Source organism: Lagenorhynchus albirostris, chromosome 19, assembly GCF_949774975.1.
Source record: "Lagenorhynchus albirostris chromosome 19, mLagAlb1.1, whole genome shotgun sequence".
In the NCBI taxonomy this organism is placed as follows: domain Eukaryota; kingdom Metazoa; phylum Chordata; class Mammalia; order Artiodactyla; family Delphinidae; genus Lagenorhynchus; species Lagenorhynchus albirostris.
In genome coordinates, this window is record NC_083113.1 from 14,707,076 (window position 1) to 14,726,713 (window position 19,638).

At 52.9% G+C, this 19,638-nt stretch overlaps 1 protein-coding gene across 3 annotated transcripts in view; it reads right to left on the reverse strand.

Annotated features, from left to right (window-relative positions):
- Positions 1-19,638, reverse strand: part of RYR1 (ryanodine receptor 1) — a 118,063-nt gene that overhangs the window by 63,084 nt on the left and 35,341 nt on the right. For all 3 annotated transcript variants that reach the window (XM_060131765.1, XM_060131764.1, XM_060131763.1), the window contains 23 exons: positions 17,758-17,844; positions 17,357-17,583; positions 15,166-15,778; positions 13,376-13,636; positions 12,833-13,033; positions 12,387-12,498; positions 10,994-11,140; positions 9,207-9,480; positions 8,335-8,449; positions 8,117-8,249; positions 7,641-7,735; positions 6,251-6,386; positions 5,818-6,004; positions 5,623-5,731; positions 5,123-5,243; positions 4,861-5,030; positions 3,210-3,430; positions 3,036-3,126; positions 1,955-2,095; positions 1,396-1,559; positions 1,208-1,286; positions 858-947; positions 261-401 (listed from right to left, as the gene is read on the reverse strand). In XM_060131765.1, the coding sequence (XP_059987748.1) occupies positions 261-401; positions 858-947; positions 1,208-1,286; positions 1,396-1,559; positions 1,955-2,095; positions 3,036-3,126; positions 3,210-3,430; positions 4,861-5,030; positions 5,123-5,243; positions 5,623-5,731; positions 5,818-6,004; positions 6,251-6,386; positions 7,641-7,735; positions 8,117-8,249; positions 8,335-8,449; positions 9,207-9,480; positions 10,994-11,140; positions 12,387-12,498; positions 12,833-13,033; positions 13,376-13,636; positions 15,166-15,778; positions 17,357-17,583; positions 17,758-17,844 (3,915 nt within the window). The remainder of the gene's footprint in view (positions 1-260; positions 402-857; positions 948-1,207; positions 1,287-1,395; positions 1,560-1,954; positions 2,096-3,035; positions 3,127-3,209; positions 3,431-4,860; positions 5,031-5,122; positions 5,244-5,622; positions 5,732-5,817; positions 6,005-6,250; positions 6,387-7,640; positions 7,736-8,116; positions 8,250-8,334; positions 8,450-9,206; positions 9,481-10,993; positions 11,141-12,386; positions 12,499-12,832; positions 13,034-13,375; positions 13,637-15,165; positions 15,779-17,356; positions 17,584-17,757; positions 17,845-19,638) is intronic.

Sequence of the window (19,638 nt, forward strand, 5' to 3'; positions counted from 1 at the left end):
CTGTCTCTAAGCCACCCTCCTCTCTTCTGCCCTTTGCAGTTCTTCAGACCCATGCCCTCTCCCTTCCCAGATCTCTCAGCCTTCTCCTGCACCCCCTCCTGGCCTTCCCCCTTCTGCTGACCCCACCTTTTTCCCCGTGGCCCTTATCCCCCTCTCGACCCCACCTCCTGCCTGGCCCCACCCTCTCCTGGCCCTGCCCCTTATTCCAGCCGCTCACCACCCCCTCATGACCCCGCCCCCTGTCCCAGCCCCGCCTCCACCTGGGCACTTTGGGATATCTTCCGGGTTTTTTTCTTCTCCGTCTTCTCCTCCTCACCCTCCCTGGCTTTCTCTATCGTCCATTCCCAGGCAATCATGGCCTTCAAGGACTCCTTGATGGGCCAGCGGTAAATCTCTTTGTCCTGGGGTAGACAGGAAGGAGTGGAGTTGGTGGAATGGGGTGAGAGGGAGGTGGAGGTAGGAGCCCCTGGCTCAGCCTCACTGGCCTCCAGTGTCCCAAAAGGGGAAAGCCCTGACCATGTGGCTAGGAAGTGGTCCAGTCTGAATTCAATCCAGGTGGCTCACCTGTTCTGTAACAGAGCTTCCCAAACTCTCATTATCCCCTTTTATACATGAGACTCAGAGAAGTTAAGTTGTATGGTCAAGGAATCAAACCCAGTCTCTCCAACTCTTTCTAAGAGAAGGGACACTAGGAGTCTGGGGTCTAGGGGAGGCAGCCAAGTTTGAGGGAAGACAAAGTCCATGGATGGGAAGCCTTAACCCGCAGATCCAGCTAGATCCAAGCCCACGAAGCTGCCTCACCCCTTCCTGATCCCCCAAATTTTGGACCCCCAACTTGGGTGCCAAGGCTTGGTCACCTTCTCCGAAAACGTCTTGTAGGGCCTCAGCATGGGATGGGTCTTCAGTTCCTCATCTATGTTCTCCCCATAGGACCAGTTGTTCTGGATCTGGAGGTGGAGAGGGGACAGGTGGGGGCAGTGTCACTATGGAGCTGGGCGTGGGAGCAGGATGAGGTGTGGACACACACTGAGAGGGAACCCTAGAGGGGCTGAGGGTTCCAGAGGAGGCTGTGAATCCCAGGAAGAGTTATGGGTCTCAGGGAAATCTGGGGCCCTCCGGGAGGATCTGGGTCTGGGGGAAAGCTGGGGTCTTGAGGAAGGCTGGCAGGGGTGGGGGCTCCTGGGGAGGGGAGGACCATGACGCCAACCTTGTCGAAGGCCCACTTCTCGTGTGTGTACTCCGCAAACTTGTTAATGAAGGAGTCCAGCTTCTCTGGGATGATCACACTATTAGTAGGGTGGGGTCAGCAGATGTTAGGGCTGTGGCCCCTCCTTCCACCTCTGAAACCTCTCCTTCTCCCAGCCCCCAGGCCCCCCTCCTGCCCCCAGGCCTCACTTGAGGGTCTCCACAGGCCGAGGATCAAAGTTGCCTTCGGCGTCCACTGTGGCCTTTTTCTCAGCCTTGGATGAATATGAGGCATCCACGTAGTCGGGGGGCAGGGCCCCTGCGATGGCACACAGGCAGGGCATAGCCATGCGGTACAGCTCTGGGTCATATTTCTGGGGAGGTCAGGGCGGGAGGGGTCACTGCAGGCCTGACGGAGCCTTCAACTCCTAGAGCACCAGGACTTCAAACTCACCCCTCCAATCATCACCCCTCTTTCTTGAGCCCTCAAACATGAAGTATGGTCTCTCTCCCTGAAACCCAAACCTCAGACCCACCTGGACTCTCAAACCACCCCTATGCTACCCCCTCCAAGCCCCCAAACTAGAGGCCCATTCCCTCTTCCATAATGTTCAAACCAGAGACCCAACTCATAGATTCTCCTAGATCCAAACCTGCGGAACTGCCTCCCTCCCTGAACCCCCAACTTTGAGGATTTCATTCTGGATCCCTGACTTCAGGCCCCAGACCCTCCAAACCGGCTTCTTTTAGGGCCCTTGGGTGCCCAGACCTTATGGGCCAGAGAGTCAAAGATGCCCCAGAAGAGTTTACGGGTGAGGTGCAGCTCTTCCTCCGAGGTGACCCCATAGTTGGCCCAGCCTGTGGGGAGGCAGTAGTACTTCCAACAACGCTCATAGTGGTTGGTGAGGAGCTGGGTGGGAACAAGAGGGGGACACACAAATGAGGGGGACATAAACAGGTGGCAGACGAATGAAGGCCCAGGGAGGCCCCGGGGTGGGGGTGGGAGGTGCCAGTGCTTTTAAATTATGCAGGAGGTGTGGATTATGCAAATGATATGCTAATAAAGGGGGAAAGGCATGTGTATTGGGAAGTGGTCCTGGACAGTTTATTATGTAAATTTGGCACTCTAATTCAGAGTCAGGATGGGCATTAAATCAGAGCTGGATTTGTCTGGTGTTCTTTATACAAATAAGCATGCAGATATTAATCCATGGATAGGGTTATGTGCAAATGGGCATACGGATGAAGTGATCTGTGCTTATGTGAATTAACATGGCAAATAGAAACATAGGCAGCACCCCATGCAAACACGTGGTAGCTGGGAAGAGAGCCTCCACCAGCCAATATGCAAATTTGAAATGGGGGCTGATTTAGATGTATTATGCAAAATAGTTAAAATATCTGAGTTGGGGGTATCTCCTTATGCAAACTAGCATGCAAATGAAAATATAATAGGAGAGACAGTGTGCAAATATTCAGGATAGCTGTGGTACTATTTACTCATATAAATGCAGTCATTTGAATAGTGGAAGGCGGGTGGTCTAAGCATGCAAATAAGCATGCTAATTAGAAAAAGTGTGCCCCACGCAAATATATGCTAATTAAGGTGGGGGTTGGCTCACTGTTATGCGACTTAAACGCCAATTAGGGAGTGTTAGAGGCACCAATGACGCAAAGTGAATGTTAAAGAGGTTTCTATGGGGCCAGCTGCCCGCGCGTTTTCAGGTTAACTGGCCTAGGCGGTGTGATACGAATGAGCCCCATAGTCCGAGGGCGGAGCAAGCCGGTGGGTGGAGCAAGCTGGTGGGTGGAGCATGGAAATGCGCAAGCTGAAGAGGGCTTGCCCTCACCTTGAGCGGCATCTTGGCGAACTCGTTAAGGATGGGCACGTCGAACACCAGGCGCCGCAGCAGGTGCTGCAGCATGGACGGGCGGATGTACCTGCGGGGACATGCACGGGGCGGGGTTATCTCACCCTGAGGCCCGCCCCACCCGTAGCCCCGCCCACCAGTGTCCCGCCCCACCTGCAGAGCGCCATCAGGCATTCCTCGATGACGTCGCGCTGCGCCTTGGTGAGCGATCGGCCGCGGGACAGGCGGTACACCGTGTGAAGCATGGAGTCCACCATGATGGCGCGATGCTCGGTTCCCGCAAAGAGTGGCGCACACTTGGTGATGAGCGGCAGCACCGCCAGGCACAGGTAACGGTTCAGCGCTAGCGCCATCTCCGTGGTGCTGAAAGTGGCCTGGGGCGCAGGGTGGGGACATCAAGCCCTGACACCCGCCCAGGATAACTCTGGGCAAACGACCCGGGCTTCTGATCTTCCCCTGAAACCTTCTTCTCCCAGACTCCACTACCCTTAGTACTTTGGACTATGCCAAATTTCAAATACACGCAAAAGTCCAGGAGCCAATGAATGAACCCTCATTACCCAGATTAGGCTGTTCTGCAGACACCCACCTTCTGCATGCTTTTCCTCTCTGCCCTCGCCTTTTTTCCTGTAATATTTCATGCAACCCCCAGCCATATATCATTTTATCCAAAGATAATTCAATATGTATCTCCATTCAGACAAGTATCAATACTTCAATACTTTTTTTTCTATTTAACATTCCATGCTGCCATTATCACACCTCACAGAATTAACGAAATCCCTTAATAATCATGATCAGCTTTCTCTAATTGTCTCAAAAATGGCTTTGCATTTAGCTGCGATTGTTTGGATCAGGGCCCCAGGAAGACCCCCATACTGTACTTGGCTGACAGGTCTCTCCATCAGCAACTGTTCCTTTTCCTCCCCCACGTTTAAGGCTATTTATTTGCTGAAGAAACTGAGTCATGGGTCCAATGGAATTTCCTACATTTTGGCCTTGGTTGGTCGCTTCCCAGTGGTGTCAGTTAACTTGTTCCTCTGCCCCCTGTATTTCTGATAAACTGGTAGTTATAGATTCAAGTTCCGGGGTTCCCTTTCCCAATAGGGAACAGTCATTTCTCCCATCTTAAGAAGAGCCTTCTCTTGACCAAGTTCACCCAGCCAGCACATCCGCCATTTCCCTGCCTCTTCTGTCACCAGCTTGTGTAGACTGTCAACACTCGCTGTCTCCAATACCTCACCTCTCAGCCTCTCTCTGAGAGGGGCTCTCTCTCTCTCTATTTTTTTTTTGGCTGCACCGCATGGCATATGGGCTCTTAGTTCCCTGACCAGGGGGCAAACTTCCACTGCGCCCCCTGCAGTGGAAGCGTGGAGTCTTAACCACTGGACCGCCAGGGAAGTCCTCCCAGACTCTCCTAAACCCTTTCCCATAAGGCTTTAGCCCCACCACCTCACTGAAACTGCTTCCCCCATTTGGCCAAACCAATGGTGAGTTATCAGTCTTCATCTTAACTTGGCATCGTCACCTTCTATTATTATTGTTCTTGTTGTTGTGCCTGGGTCTTTGTATCTCCACGGTGCTGAGCCATCACTGAGAATCCTTTTTTATAACCTGAGGTGTTGGAGATTTCCACCCACCCTTTCCCAGAACTCAAGAGTTTTTCTTGGTTTTTGTTTTCTATCTTGATGGTGGGGGAGGGAGGATTATGATATGTACACAAGTTCAGAACAAACAAAAGTGCTGCCGCTATTCCCATGACACATCCCACTCTGGAGGCCGGGAGAATGGCCAGACTGCTCACCGTGTCCAGCGAGGCGGCCGCCCGCATGTCGGGCAGGAAACCCACATCTAGCACATGCAGCAAGAACTCCTGGTTCTCGATGCCGTACACGCGGTCCAGGAAGAGCACCATCGACGCCTTGTGGTCCGGCACAAAGGATGCCGACATCTTTGGCTGTACCAGTGCCCCATCTGTGGGCAAGAGAGCGGGGTCAGGGCTGCCCTTGGGGCCCCTCTGCTTCCTCCCCAGCATCACTCCCTTGCTGAGTCCCGCCCCTCCGCACCTTTGCCCAGGGTGGGGATCTGCAGTGGGAGGCTGATGATGCCCACGAGGTCGTCCAGGGGCACGAGGGAGCGCAGGATGGCGCGGATCCGCAGGGCCTCGCCTTTGCCGGCTTCGATTAGCTGGAGAGGGGAGGTGGGCATGTCATCAGGCACCCCCTGCCCCATATGGTCATTCCCCCATTCCACCCCTTCCCAACCCACTGGCAGGTAAAGACTCCGTCTCGTGGGGCTAACTCTAGAATTCCCAGCCCTGACCCCTCTGCCTGTGCTTCTCCCTGCAGCCCTGACTACCACTGGCTTTCATTGCCTGATCTCGCGCACTGGACTGAGAGCTCTGTGAGAGCGGGGCCAGGGGCTCTCTCAGCCACTGGTGTGTCCCCGGCATTGCCTAGCCCAGGACCACACGCACAGCAAGAGCTAAATCAATGTTGCTGAATGTCTGAATGAAGAGGTTCAAGGTTGGCTGTGCCCGCCCCCCAGCCCAGCCTTCAGGTCTCACATGCATCTCTGGTGCACAGCGTCCCAGCAGGTCGATCAAGGCAGCGTAGAAGGACATGATGGCATGTCCAAGGTGCACCCGGTTTTCCTCGGGGGGCTCCTCCCCAAAGCTGCAGGGGAAGGCGGGTGGTGTGAGGAGGCAGCGAGGGGCTCGGGGAGGGTGGTGGTTCTGTTGAGGAAGGGGCAGGAGACTCACAGCTCACGCCGCCGGTCCCTGCGGACTCCTGGGCCATCCCTCGCGGGGTCCTCGGAGATGCGGATGGCCTCTTCGATGGTGGCCAGCAGCCCCGAGCTGCCCTCGCCCCGCAGGGCAGGCCCAAAGCACTCAGGCTTGCGGATCAGCAGACGCACCACCACATTGGCATTCTCCTCCACGCTCTCACCTGGCGGCTCGCGGGGTCAGGAGGCCTCATGAGCCACTGCCCAGGGTCCCTCCCTGGACAGCCCCTGACCTGGCACCTCAGGGGTGAACGTCAGGCCCCCGTTGACCTCCAGACCCTGCCCCGCGCCCACTTGGAGGCATCCCTGCCCAGGCCAGGCCTGTGGCCCAGGATGTGGGCCACACCCGAGGGAGGCTTTGGCCAGTGACCCCCAGCCTCCCGCCCTGTTACCGCCACCCCTTGCCTCACCGTTGACGAAGACGGCAAAGCGCAGGAAGTCCAGGTAGCGCTCGCCGCCGCAGGGGTTCCAGCCGATGTCAGGGTACCCTTTGGCCAGGAGGATGGGGCAGCTTTGGAGGCCACAGCCTGCCAGGTAGGACACCACCTGGGGGCACGGGAGGCTCAGCCAGAGACTATACCCACACCACCTTCCTCCCCGAGGCTCAAGTCCTTGCCCATCCCTGGAGCTCCGCAATCCAATTTGGATCCCTCAGCAAACAATAACCCTCATCCTCCACCATCATCTCCCACCTGGACCATCGCAGCCACCTCCTCCCTGGGCTCACTGTTCCCTTCAACCCCTAGTCTGTCCCCCACACAGTCTCACTTAGGGCTAAAGCCAGAGCCCTCGCTGTGGCCCACAGACCCTCCACACAATCTGCCCTTGTCAACTCCCTGCCCTCACATCCTAGCACTCACCCTGTCTCCCTCTGCTCCAAGCACACTGCTCTCTCTGCCGTTCCTCAGACTCATCAGGTTCACTCCTGCCTCAGGGCCTTTGCACTGGCTGCTTCCCAGCTTGGAATGCTCTTCCCCCTCATGTCCATATGGCCCCCATCTCCTTCAGAGCTTTACCTGAAGGTCACTTTCTCAGTGAAGCTTTCTCTGACCACTTGTGTCTAGACTCAGACACCCTCCCGACACTTGACATTTCTCTCCCTTGCTCACGTTTTCTCTTCCTTAACACTCGTCACTAGCTAATACACCACATATTTTACTTCTTCATCTTGTTTATTGTCCATCCTCCGAACTAGAATGTCAGCTTCACAAGGACAAGGATTTTTGACTCTCAATCACTGTCATACGCCTGCTGCCTTGGATGGGTCCTGACACATAGTAGATGCTCAAAAACATTTGTTAAATAAATAATACTATAATAGTAGATAACTGTCAGAGAGTGCTTACTGCTTTGTAAATGCTTTCGTGAGTTAACTTATTTAATCCTCAGAACAACTGTACGAAATTGTTTCTATTATATTCATTCTACAGATGAGGAGATGGGAGGCCTGGAGAATTTAAGCCACTTGTCCAAGGCCACAGAGCAAGAGAGTGGGGCTGGGAGTAGGGGCGGGGAGTTGAATCTAAGTTGCTGAGCTCCAGAGCCCATGCCTTTCACTGCCACACACAGAAGCAGGGAGCACAGAGGGCCAAGAAACGTGCCAAGCCCACGTGGCTGGGGAGGGTGGGTGTGGATTTTCACTCAGCCCTGTGAGCGAGTGACTGGGTCCTGTCCCTTTGCTGCAAATTATTCCCCTTCTGATTCAGTTCTGGACCATGCACAATGGCACTCATAGAGTGGGACCCAAATCAGCAGGTGCCCCAAGCGGCCAGGTATGGGCCAGTCCTTCTCCCTCCACACCTTCTCCAGATCCTGCTCCTGCAACGCCAAGGCCAGCTCGTTGTTGTCGATGACGGAGGCAGCTGCCACATCCAGGGGCGTGGAGCCCTGCATGCCTGTCGGGGTGAGAGGCAGTGAGAATGCTCTTCGGAGGTGCCTAGCTGACTGTCTCACTTTTGCTTGCCTCACCTCCTCCAGGAAGCCCTCCTTGACCACCCCTTTTCCAGCCTGGGTCAGGTGCCTCCTCTGACTGTGCTTCTCCATCCCAGGCCTGACCAGTCCAGGCTGACACTGTCTGGGATGGGTTTGTCTACCCCACTCCACTGTGAACCCCATTAGGGCCAGGGCCAGGGCTGTCTGGGTATCCCCAGCACTTCTCATTACAGGTCCAGATCCAGGGTGAGTTAAGAGTGAGTATTTGTTAAATGACTAAGTGAGCCAGCGGAGAGTGGGGCCAGCCTGGGTGGACCGCCAGGAGTGGGCTCGGGGTTCCTCACCCAGGCCAATGCCGCTGTTCTCCAGCAGGTAGCTCAGGTGGTCAAACATGGAGCGCTGGTTCTGCCGGCTGATGCGGCAGAAGTAGCAGAGGAAGCGGCAGCAGCTGGTCACCATCTTGGGGAAGCGGATCTCCTGGGCAAGCAGGGTGGGCTGGTGGTCAGTGCCTGCCCTCCGGGGCCCCCTCCCCTGAGCTCGCCGGCCCACGCAGCCCCCTTACCTTGGATTCGCCACCCCCAAGGACATTCACCATGACCTCCATGACTGTCTCGTGCATGCCCAGCGCCCGCATCAGGTTCGGGTGTTGGTAGAAGACTTTGTTGTTCATGATGTTCCTGTGGACAGGTAGAGTGCATGGAGGCAAGTCCAGGGAGAGCCTCCAGACCCTTGCAGGAGCCATCACCACCACTGTGGTAAAAGTTAACATTTCCTGAACTCCTAGTCTGTGCCCGGCACCACTCCCTTTACAGATCTCAACTCATTCAATCCTTATGTCCACTCTGGGAGGCGGGAACTAGAATTATCCCTCTTTCACAGACAAGGAAACCAGAGGGTCCAAGGTGGGCTCCCCTGGGGCGGAGATCTCTATCATGTTGCATGTTGTAACCCCAAGTGCCTAGAAAGGGCCTGGCACACAGTAGGTGCTCAATAGATGTTTGCTGAGTGAATGAATGAGGCTCATGGCACTGAGTGCTCAAGACTATTGTTATCATTATTATTATTACTGTTATTACCGCTACATGAGCTCACTGAAGCCGCACCACAACTCTTCAAGATAAGCGCGGCTCTTCCCCAGTTTAGAGATGAAGAAACCGAAGTTCAAAGAGGGTAAATCTTGAGCCAAGAGTCACAGGTGAGTAGGAGCTGTTACCCAGGGGTGGGTGGAGAGGTAACGGGGTGGGGGGGGTGGACATTACCTAGGGAGATGGGCTAGCTGCTGGGAGGAGCACACCCCCCTGAGGATGGGGCAGAAGTGGGGAAGGACACATTACTGCGTCCAGAGGACATGAGCCGGTGGACAAGCTTGAGCCGGAAGGTCTCCCCTCCCTTCCCCCCGGGACGTGCAGCGTCAGGGGAGGGGCGGGGCCTCACCCAATGCTCTGGATCATGAGGTTTTCCTCCTGGAGGCCCATCTGCACGATGAGCAGGGACCGGATCTGGCCAAGGCACTCAAGCAGGCTCATGGTGTCCTCCACGGAGGAGGGTGAGATAGTATAGGCCCGGGGCAGGGCACGCAGCAGCTCCCCGAGCCCATCGTACTGCCGGTGCAGGAGGCTGAACATGGCCCGTACCAGCTCGGGGCTCTGCACGAAGTCCTCTTGGGCCCAACGCACCACTGTGTGGGACACCAGCTCCTGCAGCGACTCTGGGAAGGGGACACAAGGGTAGGAACACTCTTCCTGGCCAGGGCCTTGAGCGAAAACGGTACAGAGGGCGCCCCTCTTTCCAGAGGGCTTCTCAGTTACTAACCACCCACCCCCCCGCCCTCCCCCTGCCAGGAGGGGGCGGATTCTGGCAGATTTTGTTCTGTGGCTCTAGGAGTCTCCCTATCCTCTTCACCCTATACCCAGACCGTAAATGCCCCCCTAAAAGCTTTAAGAGGAAAAAGCATTTGTATCACTGCAAAGTACCAGAGCGTTATTCTGAGCGCCTTTGAAAGTGCAAGTGGTAATTCCATTTGTTCTGTAAAAACACTGCTGATTTTTCATCATGGGAGACAACAGACACAAAGAAAAACTGTGAAGACTTTGGTGTCATCTGAAAATTATGTCAAAAATGAACTCTTTTTATTTTCCCTGGCGATGTCCCCAGGACTCTCCTCTTCTATATCCAGCATCCATTTCTCTCCCTGTCTCTCTTTCTCTCCCAACCCTTTTTCTTCCCAGGATTTCTGGGAGAGAAGACAGATGTCTCCTGTGTCTCAGGGTCAGGAGAAACCTTCCTGCACTGGCACTGAATGACGGTGTCAATTCATGACCTGTGACATGTCCTACCTTCCTTCCATCTGCTCTACACGATCTGGACCCATCACTTCTGACTTCATATTCTGTACCTCTCCTCCGGCTCACTCTGCTCCAGCCACACTGGGCTCTAAACGCACCAAGCATCTTCCTGCCTCAGGGCCTTTGCACTGGCTGTTCCATCTGTACCAGTCATCTTTCCCCAGATCTTTGCATACCTCACTCCCCCACTCCAATCTCTCCATCTTTGTCCCTCTCTCTCCTCTCACTCAGCTTTAGTTTTCTTCTTAATATGTGTGGCCATCTGACATTATGGTATATGTATATTGGTATCTTTTGTAATATTCTAAACTCCTTGAAGGCAGGGACTTTGACTCTTCCCCCTATTACGTTCCCTGGCCCTACCAACAGTGCCTGGCCCGGAGTTGGCCCAATAAAGTTTCTTGAACGTTACAGAATAAACTCTCCACCAATGTTAGGGACTCTCTCCTTGTTATATGGTGTTAATATCTAGTTTGCCTAATGACCCATGGGCCCAACATTTATCATGACTGCTTTCCTAAGCCCTCAGCATAAGAATCGTTTCACCAAGAAATAAGGGAAAAACAAAGAAAAGCCACAAGTACGTGGAAGCCATGGTGGTGCAGGAGATGCCCCATCCCAAGGTTGGATGTATGCCTCTGCTCTGGCAGCCATGCACCACACTGTTCCAACACACACACTGTGCAGCCCCAACTTCGGGGCCACGCCTCCAGCATGCCTCCCCTCTCACCCCTCTCTCCACTCCTCCTCTCTCATTAATACCCATCCACCCGTCCCTTGGGCTACTCCTGGTGGCCTGTCTTGGACCCAGAAACTCCCCCAGCGCAGGGCTGCTTGGCCCACCCCTGTGCCATCCCCGGTGGCCCCAGTCCTCACGGGGTTTGTGCTCCTCAGCAGGCGGCTCCTCCTCCGGTTTCTCCTCCTTCTTCTTCAGCAGCCGTACCTTCTCCAACAGGCTCATCAGGCGGCTGCCCAGGGTGGCTTCTTCCTCTGGTTCCTCCTCCTCCCCCGCCAGCTGAATTCCTGGAGGTGGTCAAGAAGAGAGAGCGTGTCATTCATCCGTTTGCTTATTCATCTGCTCTATCATTTACTTCTTTATTCATTCATGTGTTCACTCACTCATTTCTCATTCATGTGTGCATTCATGGGGGGTTTCCATTTGTTTCTTTATATGCTCATGTTTGTTCATTTATTCATTCCTTGGATCATTTGTCTTTTAAATCAACTATTGCAAGTATCTTCAAAGAGCTAAAGGAAACCAAGTCTAAAGTATTAAAGAGAATTATGATGGCAATGACTCATCAAACAGAGAATATTAATAGAGGTAGATAATATACAAAACAACCATACAGAGTTGAAAAGTACAAAAACTGACATTTAAAAAACACTAGAGGGGTACAACAGCATACTTGAGCTGGTAGGAGAAAGAATCAATGAACTTGAAGGTAGAACAACAGAGGTTATCCAGTCTGAAGAAAAACTAACAGAGCCTCAGAGACCTGTGGGACACCATCTAGTGTACCAACAGATGCATAGTGGGAGTCCTAGAAGGAGAGATGAGGAAGGAGCAGAAAAATATTTGGAAAAATAATGGCCTCAAAGTCCCAAATTTGATGAAAAATATTAATCTACACATCCCAGAAACTAGGTGGCCTAGGGGTTAGGGTTCCTGGCTTTCACTGCCGTGGCCTGGGTTCGATCCCTTGCTGGGGAACTGAGATCCCACAAACCTCATGGTGCGGCAAAAACTAAAAACAGCTCAAGTAGGATAAATTCATTGAGCTCCACACCTGGATAGATCATACTCAAACTGCCTAAAGGCAAAGGTAAAGAGAAATCTTGAAAGCCAGCCAGGGGAAAATGACTCATCACATATAAGAAAATCTTAGTAAGATTATCAGCTGACATGAGAAAAAATAGAGGTCAGCCATCCACCCCTCCAGCCATCCTTCTTTCCATGCATCCAACCAGTCAGCCGTCTCTTCACGCATTTCTTTATTTGGCCATCCTTCTCTCCATCAGTTCACACACTCTTCCATCCAGCTATAGCGACAGCCATGTGTCCACATATACATCCACCCAAATACCCACATAAACATATCCTTCCACTCATCATCCACCTGTTCACTGACATGTTCATTCATTCAGTCACTCATTCATTTTACCAACAGGTACTGCACGAATACTGTAGATATTTAAGATCAGGAAAACTTCAAGACAGGTCTCAAGAGCAAGTTTGGGAGGAGGATTCTCTGATCTCCTCTCTTACCACAGTGTGTCAGCAGGTCTTGATGAAATTCGAGCAAATCCTGTCGGATCTCTTCAGGGACAGGACAATCTTCCTCGTCGTCAGCATCTTTGAAGTGCAATAGCATGTTGATCTAGGGGAATGTCAAAGATTAGAATGAGGGTCAGAGACCCCAGAGCGGGAACTCTGAAGTCAAGGATCAAAGACCCTATCGTGAGTTCCTGTCTAAGGTCATTAGCGAAGAATATCTGGGCGACTAAAGGTTCGAAAGGAGTCAGGATCAGTCTGCGGTGACTCAGAAGTCTGGTTCAGAGAGAGGTAGAAGAGTAACAGATAAGTATATGGATAGGGTCAGAGGTCAAGCTCAGATTTAGAGGTTAAGTGAGTATCGTCAGTGATCAGAGTAAGGGGAGAGGTTGAGGTTGGGTTTAGACAGTAAGGCCAGCTGGGGTCAGGGGTCAGAGGACCTGCTCCTGGGGTGGGGAGCGGAACTCGCGAGTACGTCGGGCAGTCTCAGCTGCAGTCATGGTGAAGGCTTTCACAAGGATGCTGTAGCGGTCCCTCTGGTTGGCCTGGAGCTTGTCCACGTAGCGCTCTGCAAAGGCTGCAAGAGACTCTACACGGTGCTGCAGCTCTTGGTCACAGAAATACTCCAGCAGGTGACACATCTGTGGGATGACAGCCATGCAGTAGGAGGGATGGTGGTGAGACCGTCAGGACTTCCTTGAAACTTTTCTTGCTTTCTCTCCCCACTCCATAGCCCTGCTCTGGTCGAGCCACCACTGTCTCCTGCCTGGATCCTCAAGCCGGCCATCTCCACGGTCTCATCCCTCTAATTCACCTCCCACATGGAAACCAGATAGCTCATTCAAAGCCAGCAGCACTCCACCGCTTTATGCCCTTCCACAGCTCCCCAGTGCCTTGGGACAAAGTCCGCACTCAAGCCCCACCAGACCCTGTGTGTCCTAGCCCAGAGGGATGGAGGCTGGAAAACAGGAAAATCAGCCCACCTGTAACTTAACAGACTCCGGCAGCTTCATCTGCAGCAGCCCCTCCTCCAAGTCTTCTTCTTTGTCCCCTTCTGCCGCCTCCTCTTCCTCTTGTTCTGCATCTTCCTTCTCCTGTGCCTCTTCCTCCTCGTCCTCCTCCTTCTCCTCCTCGTCCTCCTCGTCCTCCTCGTCCTCCTCGTCCTCCTCGTCCTCGGTGAATACTTCAGGCTCAATCATCTTCAAGATCTGTTTCACATCTTCATCGCCAAAGATACCCATCACCTACGGGACAAAGCCCGGGTCTGTCACTGTGGCCTGCAAGGCTTCCATAATCAAGACCCAGCCTCACTCCCCAGATCTGTTTCTCCTGCACAGGCCAGATTCATTCCTGCATTGGCTGTATACGGCTCCTCTTACAAGCAGGAATGGCACACCCCCCCCGCCCTGCCATCCATCCTCCTTAAGATCCCCCCAGATCCACACCCTGTGTCCCACGTACATGGCCCAGACTACATAGCCAAACATGCGCACCTCTCCCTTCACAAGGAAGTGTCCTTTTTCCCAAGCTTGAGCATTTGTTACTCTGTAACAGGACACACCCTACAACTGAGGCCCTCATAGCTCCCAGCATATGCTAGCTCTCAGTCAACATAATGAAGATGCTATCAGATGGAAGGAGAGTAGGTAGATAAAAGGGGAAAATAGTGGGGAAAGAGAGAGAGATGAATGAACGGGGGGAGGACTGGGTGACTGGGTGGATGAATTAATAAATGGAATAGTAGAGGTTTGATGGGGAGATGGATGGATGGGTGGATAATGAACTGAGAGATGAAAGTAAAGGTGGAAGAAGAGATGGTGGGTAGATGGATGACAGGATAAATGATGTATAGATAGGTGGGTGGATAGATGGTTTGACAGATGCATAAGCAAGTAAATGAGTGGATGGGCAAATAGATAAATGGGTAACTAACCAGGCACCGGGGTAGGATGGATATGTGGATGGTTGGATAGGTTTGCATATGAAAAATTGGATGGATGGATGGATATATGGATGAGTCATTAGACGGGTATGTGAATGAAAGGGTACATGAAATGAAGAAGGGGTAGAAGGATGGAGAATGGGTGAATTAAAGGGTGTAGATGGTTGGATGGATTTGTGGGTACGTGGATGGGTCTTAATATATATGGATAGAGAGATGCATGGATTGATGGACAGATAGGTGGAAGATGGAGAAATGGGTGAATCTGTGGATGGGTGGATGAACGGATGCACAGGTGGAAGGAGGCTGATGGTTGAATGCATGAAGGGAAAGATAGATTAATAAATAAATGGGTAGGGGGACGGATGAATAGATGAAATGGTGGATGTGATGATGTGTGAATGAATGGACAACTAGATCGAAAGTTAGATGGATACATGGATGGATGGATGGATAATTGGGTGGAGACTGGAAGGATAAATAGATGAGGAACATTTGGATGGAAAGATGGGGGTATGTTTGAATGACTAGGTGGATGGATGGAAAGGTTGGTGGAGGATGGATGAATGACGGTTGGTTGGATGGATGAATGGAAAGAAGGAAGTGATTACTAAACAGATGAATAGATGGCAGACGAATGGATGGAAGGAAAAGTGAATGAGCAGATGACAGAAGGATAAGTTGGAAGGTGAAGGGTATATGGACAGAGAGATGAATGGGTAGCTGGATGTATAAATGGGAGGGGAACATATGGAGGTATGTATGTACAGATGGATGGATGATTTGGAATGTGAAAGAACAGGCCAGAGGGAAGCAGGAGGAAGCCATTACCAGCAGGGTGGACACAAGCTTGAGCACGGGCACAAACTGGAACTCCACGGAGCCCCCGACAGGGTCGCGTGCGTGCTGCCCACCGTCTCGCACTGCCTCCCCCAGCATTCTTAGTGCTTTGTCCCGAAGAGCCTCCAGGGGGATGCTGGGGCTGAGACGGGATGGAGCTTCTGCCGCCCCAGCAGCTGGCAGGGCAGCCACAAAACAGGGAGCTAAGAAATGGTGTGGAGGCCGCAGCGAGGTGGTGACGCCGACGCCAGGAAGGCTGTAGCGGCGGGGACCGTTATCTGCCCTTTTTCCAGGCGGGAAGAGGGTGATGGCACGGGTCTCAGGAGTGAGGGGCACAATGTACTCAGAGAGCATGGAGCGGCGGCTGCGGCAGGCACTCTCGAGATGGATGCTGATGAGGAGGTCGTAGTAGCCTGCACGCAGGGGGCCGGGCAGGTGCGCGTCTTCCAGGGCGTGCAGCAGCTGTGCCTGGTCCACGTGGCTGCACAGAGCATGTGCCACGCGGTTGTTGCCCAGGGCGCACACGGCGCAGTAGAGGCGGAGGGTGTGCGAGTGGAAGCGCTGCAGGTCCAAGCGCTCCGACAGCTCCAGGATGTCCATGCATCTGCAGTGGAGATGGGCCACATTCAGGGACTCAGCAGGCAGAGGAGGTGGGAGACAGAGACACAGACCACAGAGAGGCAAAGAGGTGCTCAGGGGAGTGCTGGTGGCCCCAGCAGCGAATCCCAGTGTTCTGCTGGGTCAAGTTTCTGTGAGGTCTGTGGAGCTGAGTCTAGGAGTCTTTTAATGGTTCTGGGAGTCCCTCAGTGGTCTGAGGGCTCCCTGACATATATCTGGGTTCCATGGGATGGTCTGGTACTCTGGGGATCTAAGAGTCCATGGGAAATATCTGGTGACCCTGAGATGTATCTAGGATCCCAGGTTGGGTCTGAATCCCCCTCTGCAACGTCTGAGTACCCTGGTTATATTTGAGCACCACCAGAATGTAAACTCTGCCAGTACAGGACATTTCTGCCTCTTTTGTTTGTTTGTTTGCTATATTCCCAGCACCTAAAAAGGACTTAGCAGGCTTCCCTGGTGGCGCGGTGGTTAAGAATCCACCTGCCAGTGCAGGGGACATGGGTTGGAGCCCTGGTCCGGGAAGATCCCACATGCCACAGAGCAACTAAGTGAGTGCGCCACAACTACCCAGACTGTGCTCTAGAGCCCGCGAGCCACAACTACTGAGCCCGCGTGCCGCAACTACTGAAGCCCGTGCGTCTAGAACCTGTGCTCCGCAACAAGAGAAGCCACCGCAATGAGAAGCCTGCGCAGTGCAACGAAGAGTCGCCCCCGCTCGCTGCAACTAGAGAAAGCCCACGTGCAGCAACGAAGACCCAACACAGCCAAAAATAAATAAATAAATAAATAAAGGACTTAGCAAATAGTATGTGCTCAATAAATATTTGTTGTAGGAACAAATGAATAAATGGGTGCGTCTGAGGCCCCTGGGGATGGGTCTGAGTCCTCCTGAGCAGGTCTGAGTCCCCTGAGTTATACAAGAGCATTACTAGAATGTCCGTTCACAAGAGTTTGGTGTCTCCAGGCTAGAATTCTGCTGTCACACAGGAGGAGCTCAGAGCTATCTGTCGAATCAGTGAATAAAGGAAAGATGAAGCATCTTCCTCGGGTGAGTCTGGGGTCCTGGCCGCATTTAGAGTCCTTAAAAGCTTTCCTGTCATCCATGTGAATACTCTTTAGCCCGGTGTGCATGGGTCCCCTGGAGCGGGTTAGATATCTCCAAGGGATACCTCTCAAGTCTCCTGGGTATGTCCAAGAGAACCTGGGGCGCCTCCAGGCCTCTCTGAATAACGTGCAAGACCCTCTGAGGTGCACTTGAGGCCCCTGGGATGCTGTGTGGTCTCCTTGCTGTGGATCTGGACTCCCTGCGATGGGTCTGGAGCCCCGTAGGTGAGTCTGGAGTCCACTGGGGTGTTAGCTGGGGATGCCTGGGCTGAGTCTGAGTCCCCTGAGGTGGGTCTGAGCCTGCTGAAAGGGATTTAGAGCCCCCTGGAGTGTTATCTGGGGATGGTAAGGTAGGTCCGGGGCTTCCGGGGTAGTGGGGAGGGGCACCGGGTGGGATCCAGACCCCAGAGCGCTTGCAGTATCCGCCCCACCCCTGGGCGCCGGGGCTGTGCCTGACCGGTTCTCCTCGGGGATGTGCAGCGCCATCATGGTCAGCGGCTCCTGGCACTGCACAGCCCAGCCCAGCCGCTCGCCCGCACGCCGCGTGTCCACCTGCAGGAAGTGGTTGGGCATGCGGCTCCACGACACGGGCATCAGCATCTGCACCTCGAGCCGCGGCGGGCACTGTGGGGTGGGGTTCTTGCGCTCGCTCAGAAACATGGCGGCCGACAGCGGCATGATGTTCTGGGGACACAGGGGATGCACGTGTCAGGATTCCCCACCCTTTCCCTCCCGCCACTCTGCTTCCAGGAAGACCTCCCGGATTTCTCCCCCCACTTCAGCCGCTCTGCCAGCCTGACCTCCCACACCTCTGTCCTCAGCTTGCCCCCATTAGCGCCCCCATCACTGCAACCTGACCTTCTGCTTCCCCAGCTCAAACTGGATGACGTTCTGGTGTGTCGGCAGGACAAACACAGCAGGAAACAGCTTTGTATTGGGTTCCACCTGGAAAGGGAGAAGAGGGCAGGGTGAGGAAGGAGATGAACTGGAGGTGGTACTGCCTCTGGATCCCCGACTCGGGAGCCAGTCGCCCCAGCCTGATGCTGCTGGCGTCTACAGATCCGAACTCAGGCGCTGGAGGCTCCGCAAGAGCCCTGAAGTGGCTCACGGGCTGCACCTCCTCTGATCCAACGAGGCCAACCTCCTCCCCCTCCCCCAGGGCAACCTGTCGTCTGGGTCTTTGCGCACATCGTGCCCACCCCCACCCACGAATGCCATTCCTGTTTCTCTCCCAAGCACTTATTTATTCTTCAAAGTTCAGAAAGCATCCTCTGACTGCCTTTCCCTGCAGCCCCTCTGATCTTTGAAGAGAAACCCACCCAGGCTCTAGCACAACAAACACCACTATCTGTGAAGCAGTCTTGTCAAACCTGAATCTAATCCAATCTAATCTGGACCCATCTCCCAGTTTACAAGAAAATACAGGGGACACAGGAAAATGTTTAAATGACACCTCAGCTGTGCATCAGCCAGATTCAGCCTGTGGGAAACTAGGCCAGCACTCTTCAGATGGTAGCATGCACACGAATGCCCTGAGATTTATTTTGAAAATCAGATTCTGGGGCTTCCCTGGTGGCGCAGTGGTTGAGAATCTGCTTGCTAATGCAGGGGACACGGGTTCGAGCCCTGGTCTGGGAGGATCCCAGATGCCGCGGAGCAACTAGGCCCGTGAGCCACAACTGCTGAGCCTGCGCGTCTGGAGCCTGTGCTCCGCAGCAAGAGAGGCCGCGACAGTGAGAGGCCTGCGCACCGCGATGAAGAGTGGCCCCCGCTCGCCGCAACTGGAGAAAGCCCTCGCACAGAAACGGAGACCCAACACAGCCATAAATAAATAAATAAATAAATAAATAAATAAATAAATAAATAAATAAATAACTGAGCTAAAATTCAAGCCCTCTTAAAAAAAAAATCAGATTCTGATTGGGCAGGTCTGGGTAAGAGCCTGAGATTCTGCATTTCTAACAGGCTCCCAGGTGATGCAGAGCCTGCTGGTCCCGGGACCACACTTTGAGGAGCAAAGTTCTACCAGACAGACAGCTGATTTCTTCAGTGAATACATTTCAAAGGGGAAAAAAAGAAAAAAATGGAAGGGAAATCTACATATGAAAAGAGACTGAAGGGACTTAGCAACCAACCAAAACATATCACCTTATTTAGATTCTGATTCAAACAAACAGTAAAAAGACATTTTGGAGACAACCAGAGAAGTTTGACCATGGGCTGGATATTTGGTGATATCTAAGAATTCTTGGGGTTTTTTTTAAGACAACAGTGGTATTGTAGCTATGTTTTTTAAAAGAATCCTTATCTTTTAGAGATACATACTGAAAAGAGACAAACTGTATCATATATCTGAGACAAACCATACGATATCTGGGATTTCCTTCAAAATCCTCCAGTGGGTGTGGATAAAGATGAATCAAGGTTAGCCGTGAGTGGGTACTAGTTGGAGCTGTGTAATGGGGACATGGAGGTTCATTACGCTGTTCTATTTTTGCGCATTTTTAAAATTCTCCATTCAAAATAAAGTTTTATAAAATAAATAAAGTTAGATGGATTAATGGATGGATAGCAGATTCGTGGTAGTAGGTATATGGGCATTCATGATACAATTCCTTCAATTTTGCTGTATGCTTGAAATCTTTCATAATAAAGTGATGAAAAGGAAAATCCCACCTTAGAATTTTGGCCCATCCCAGGATGTGCCCTGATTGGTGAAAAGGTGGCGACTGGTATCAC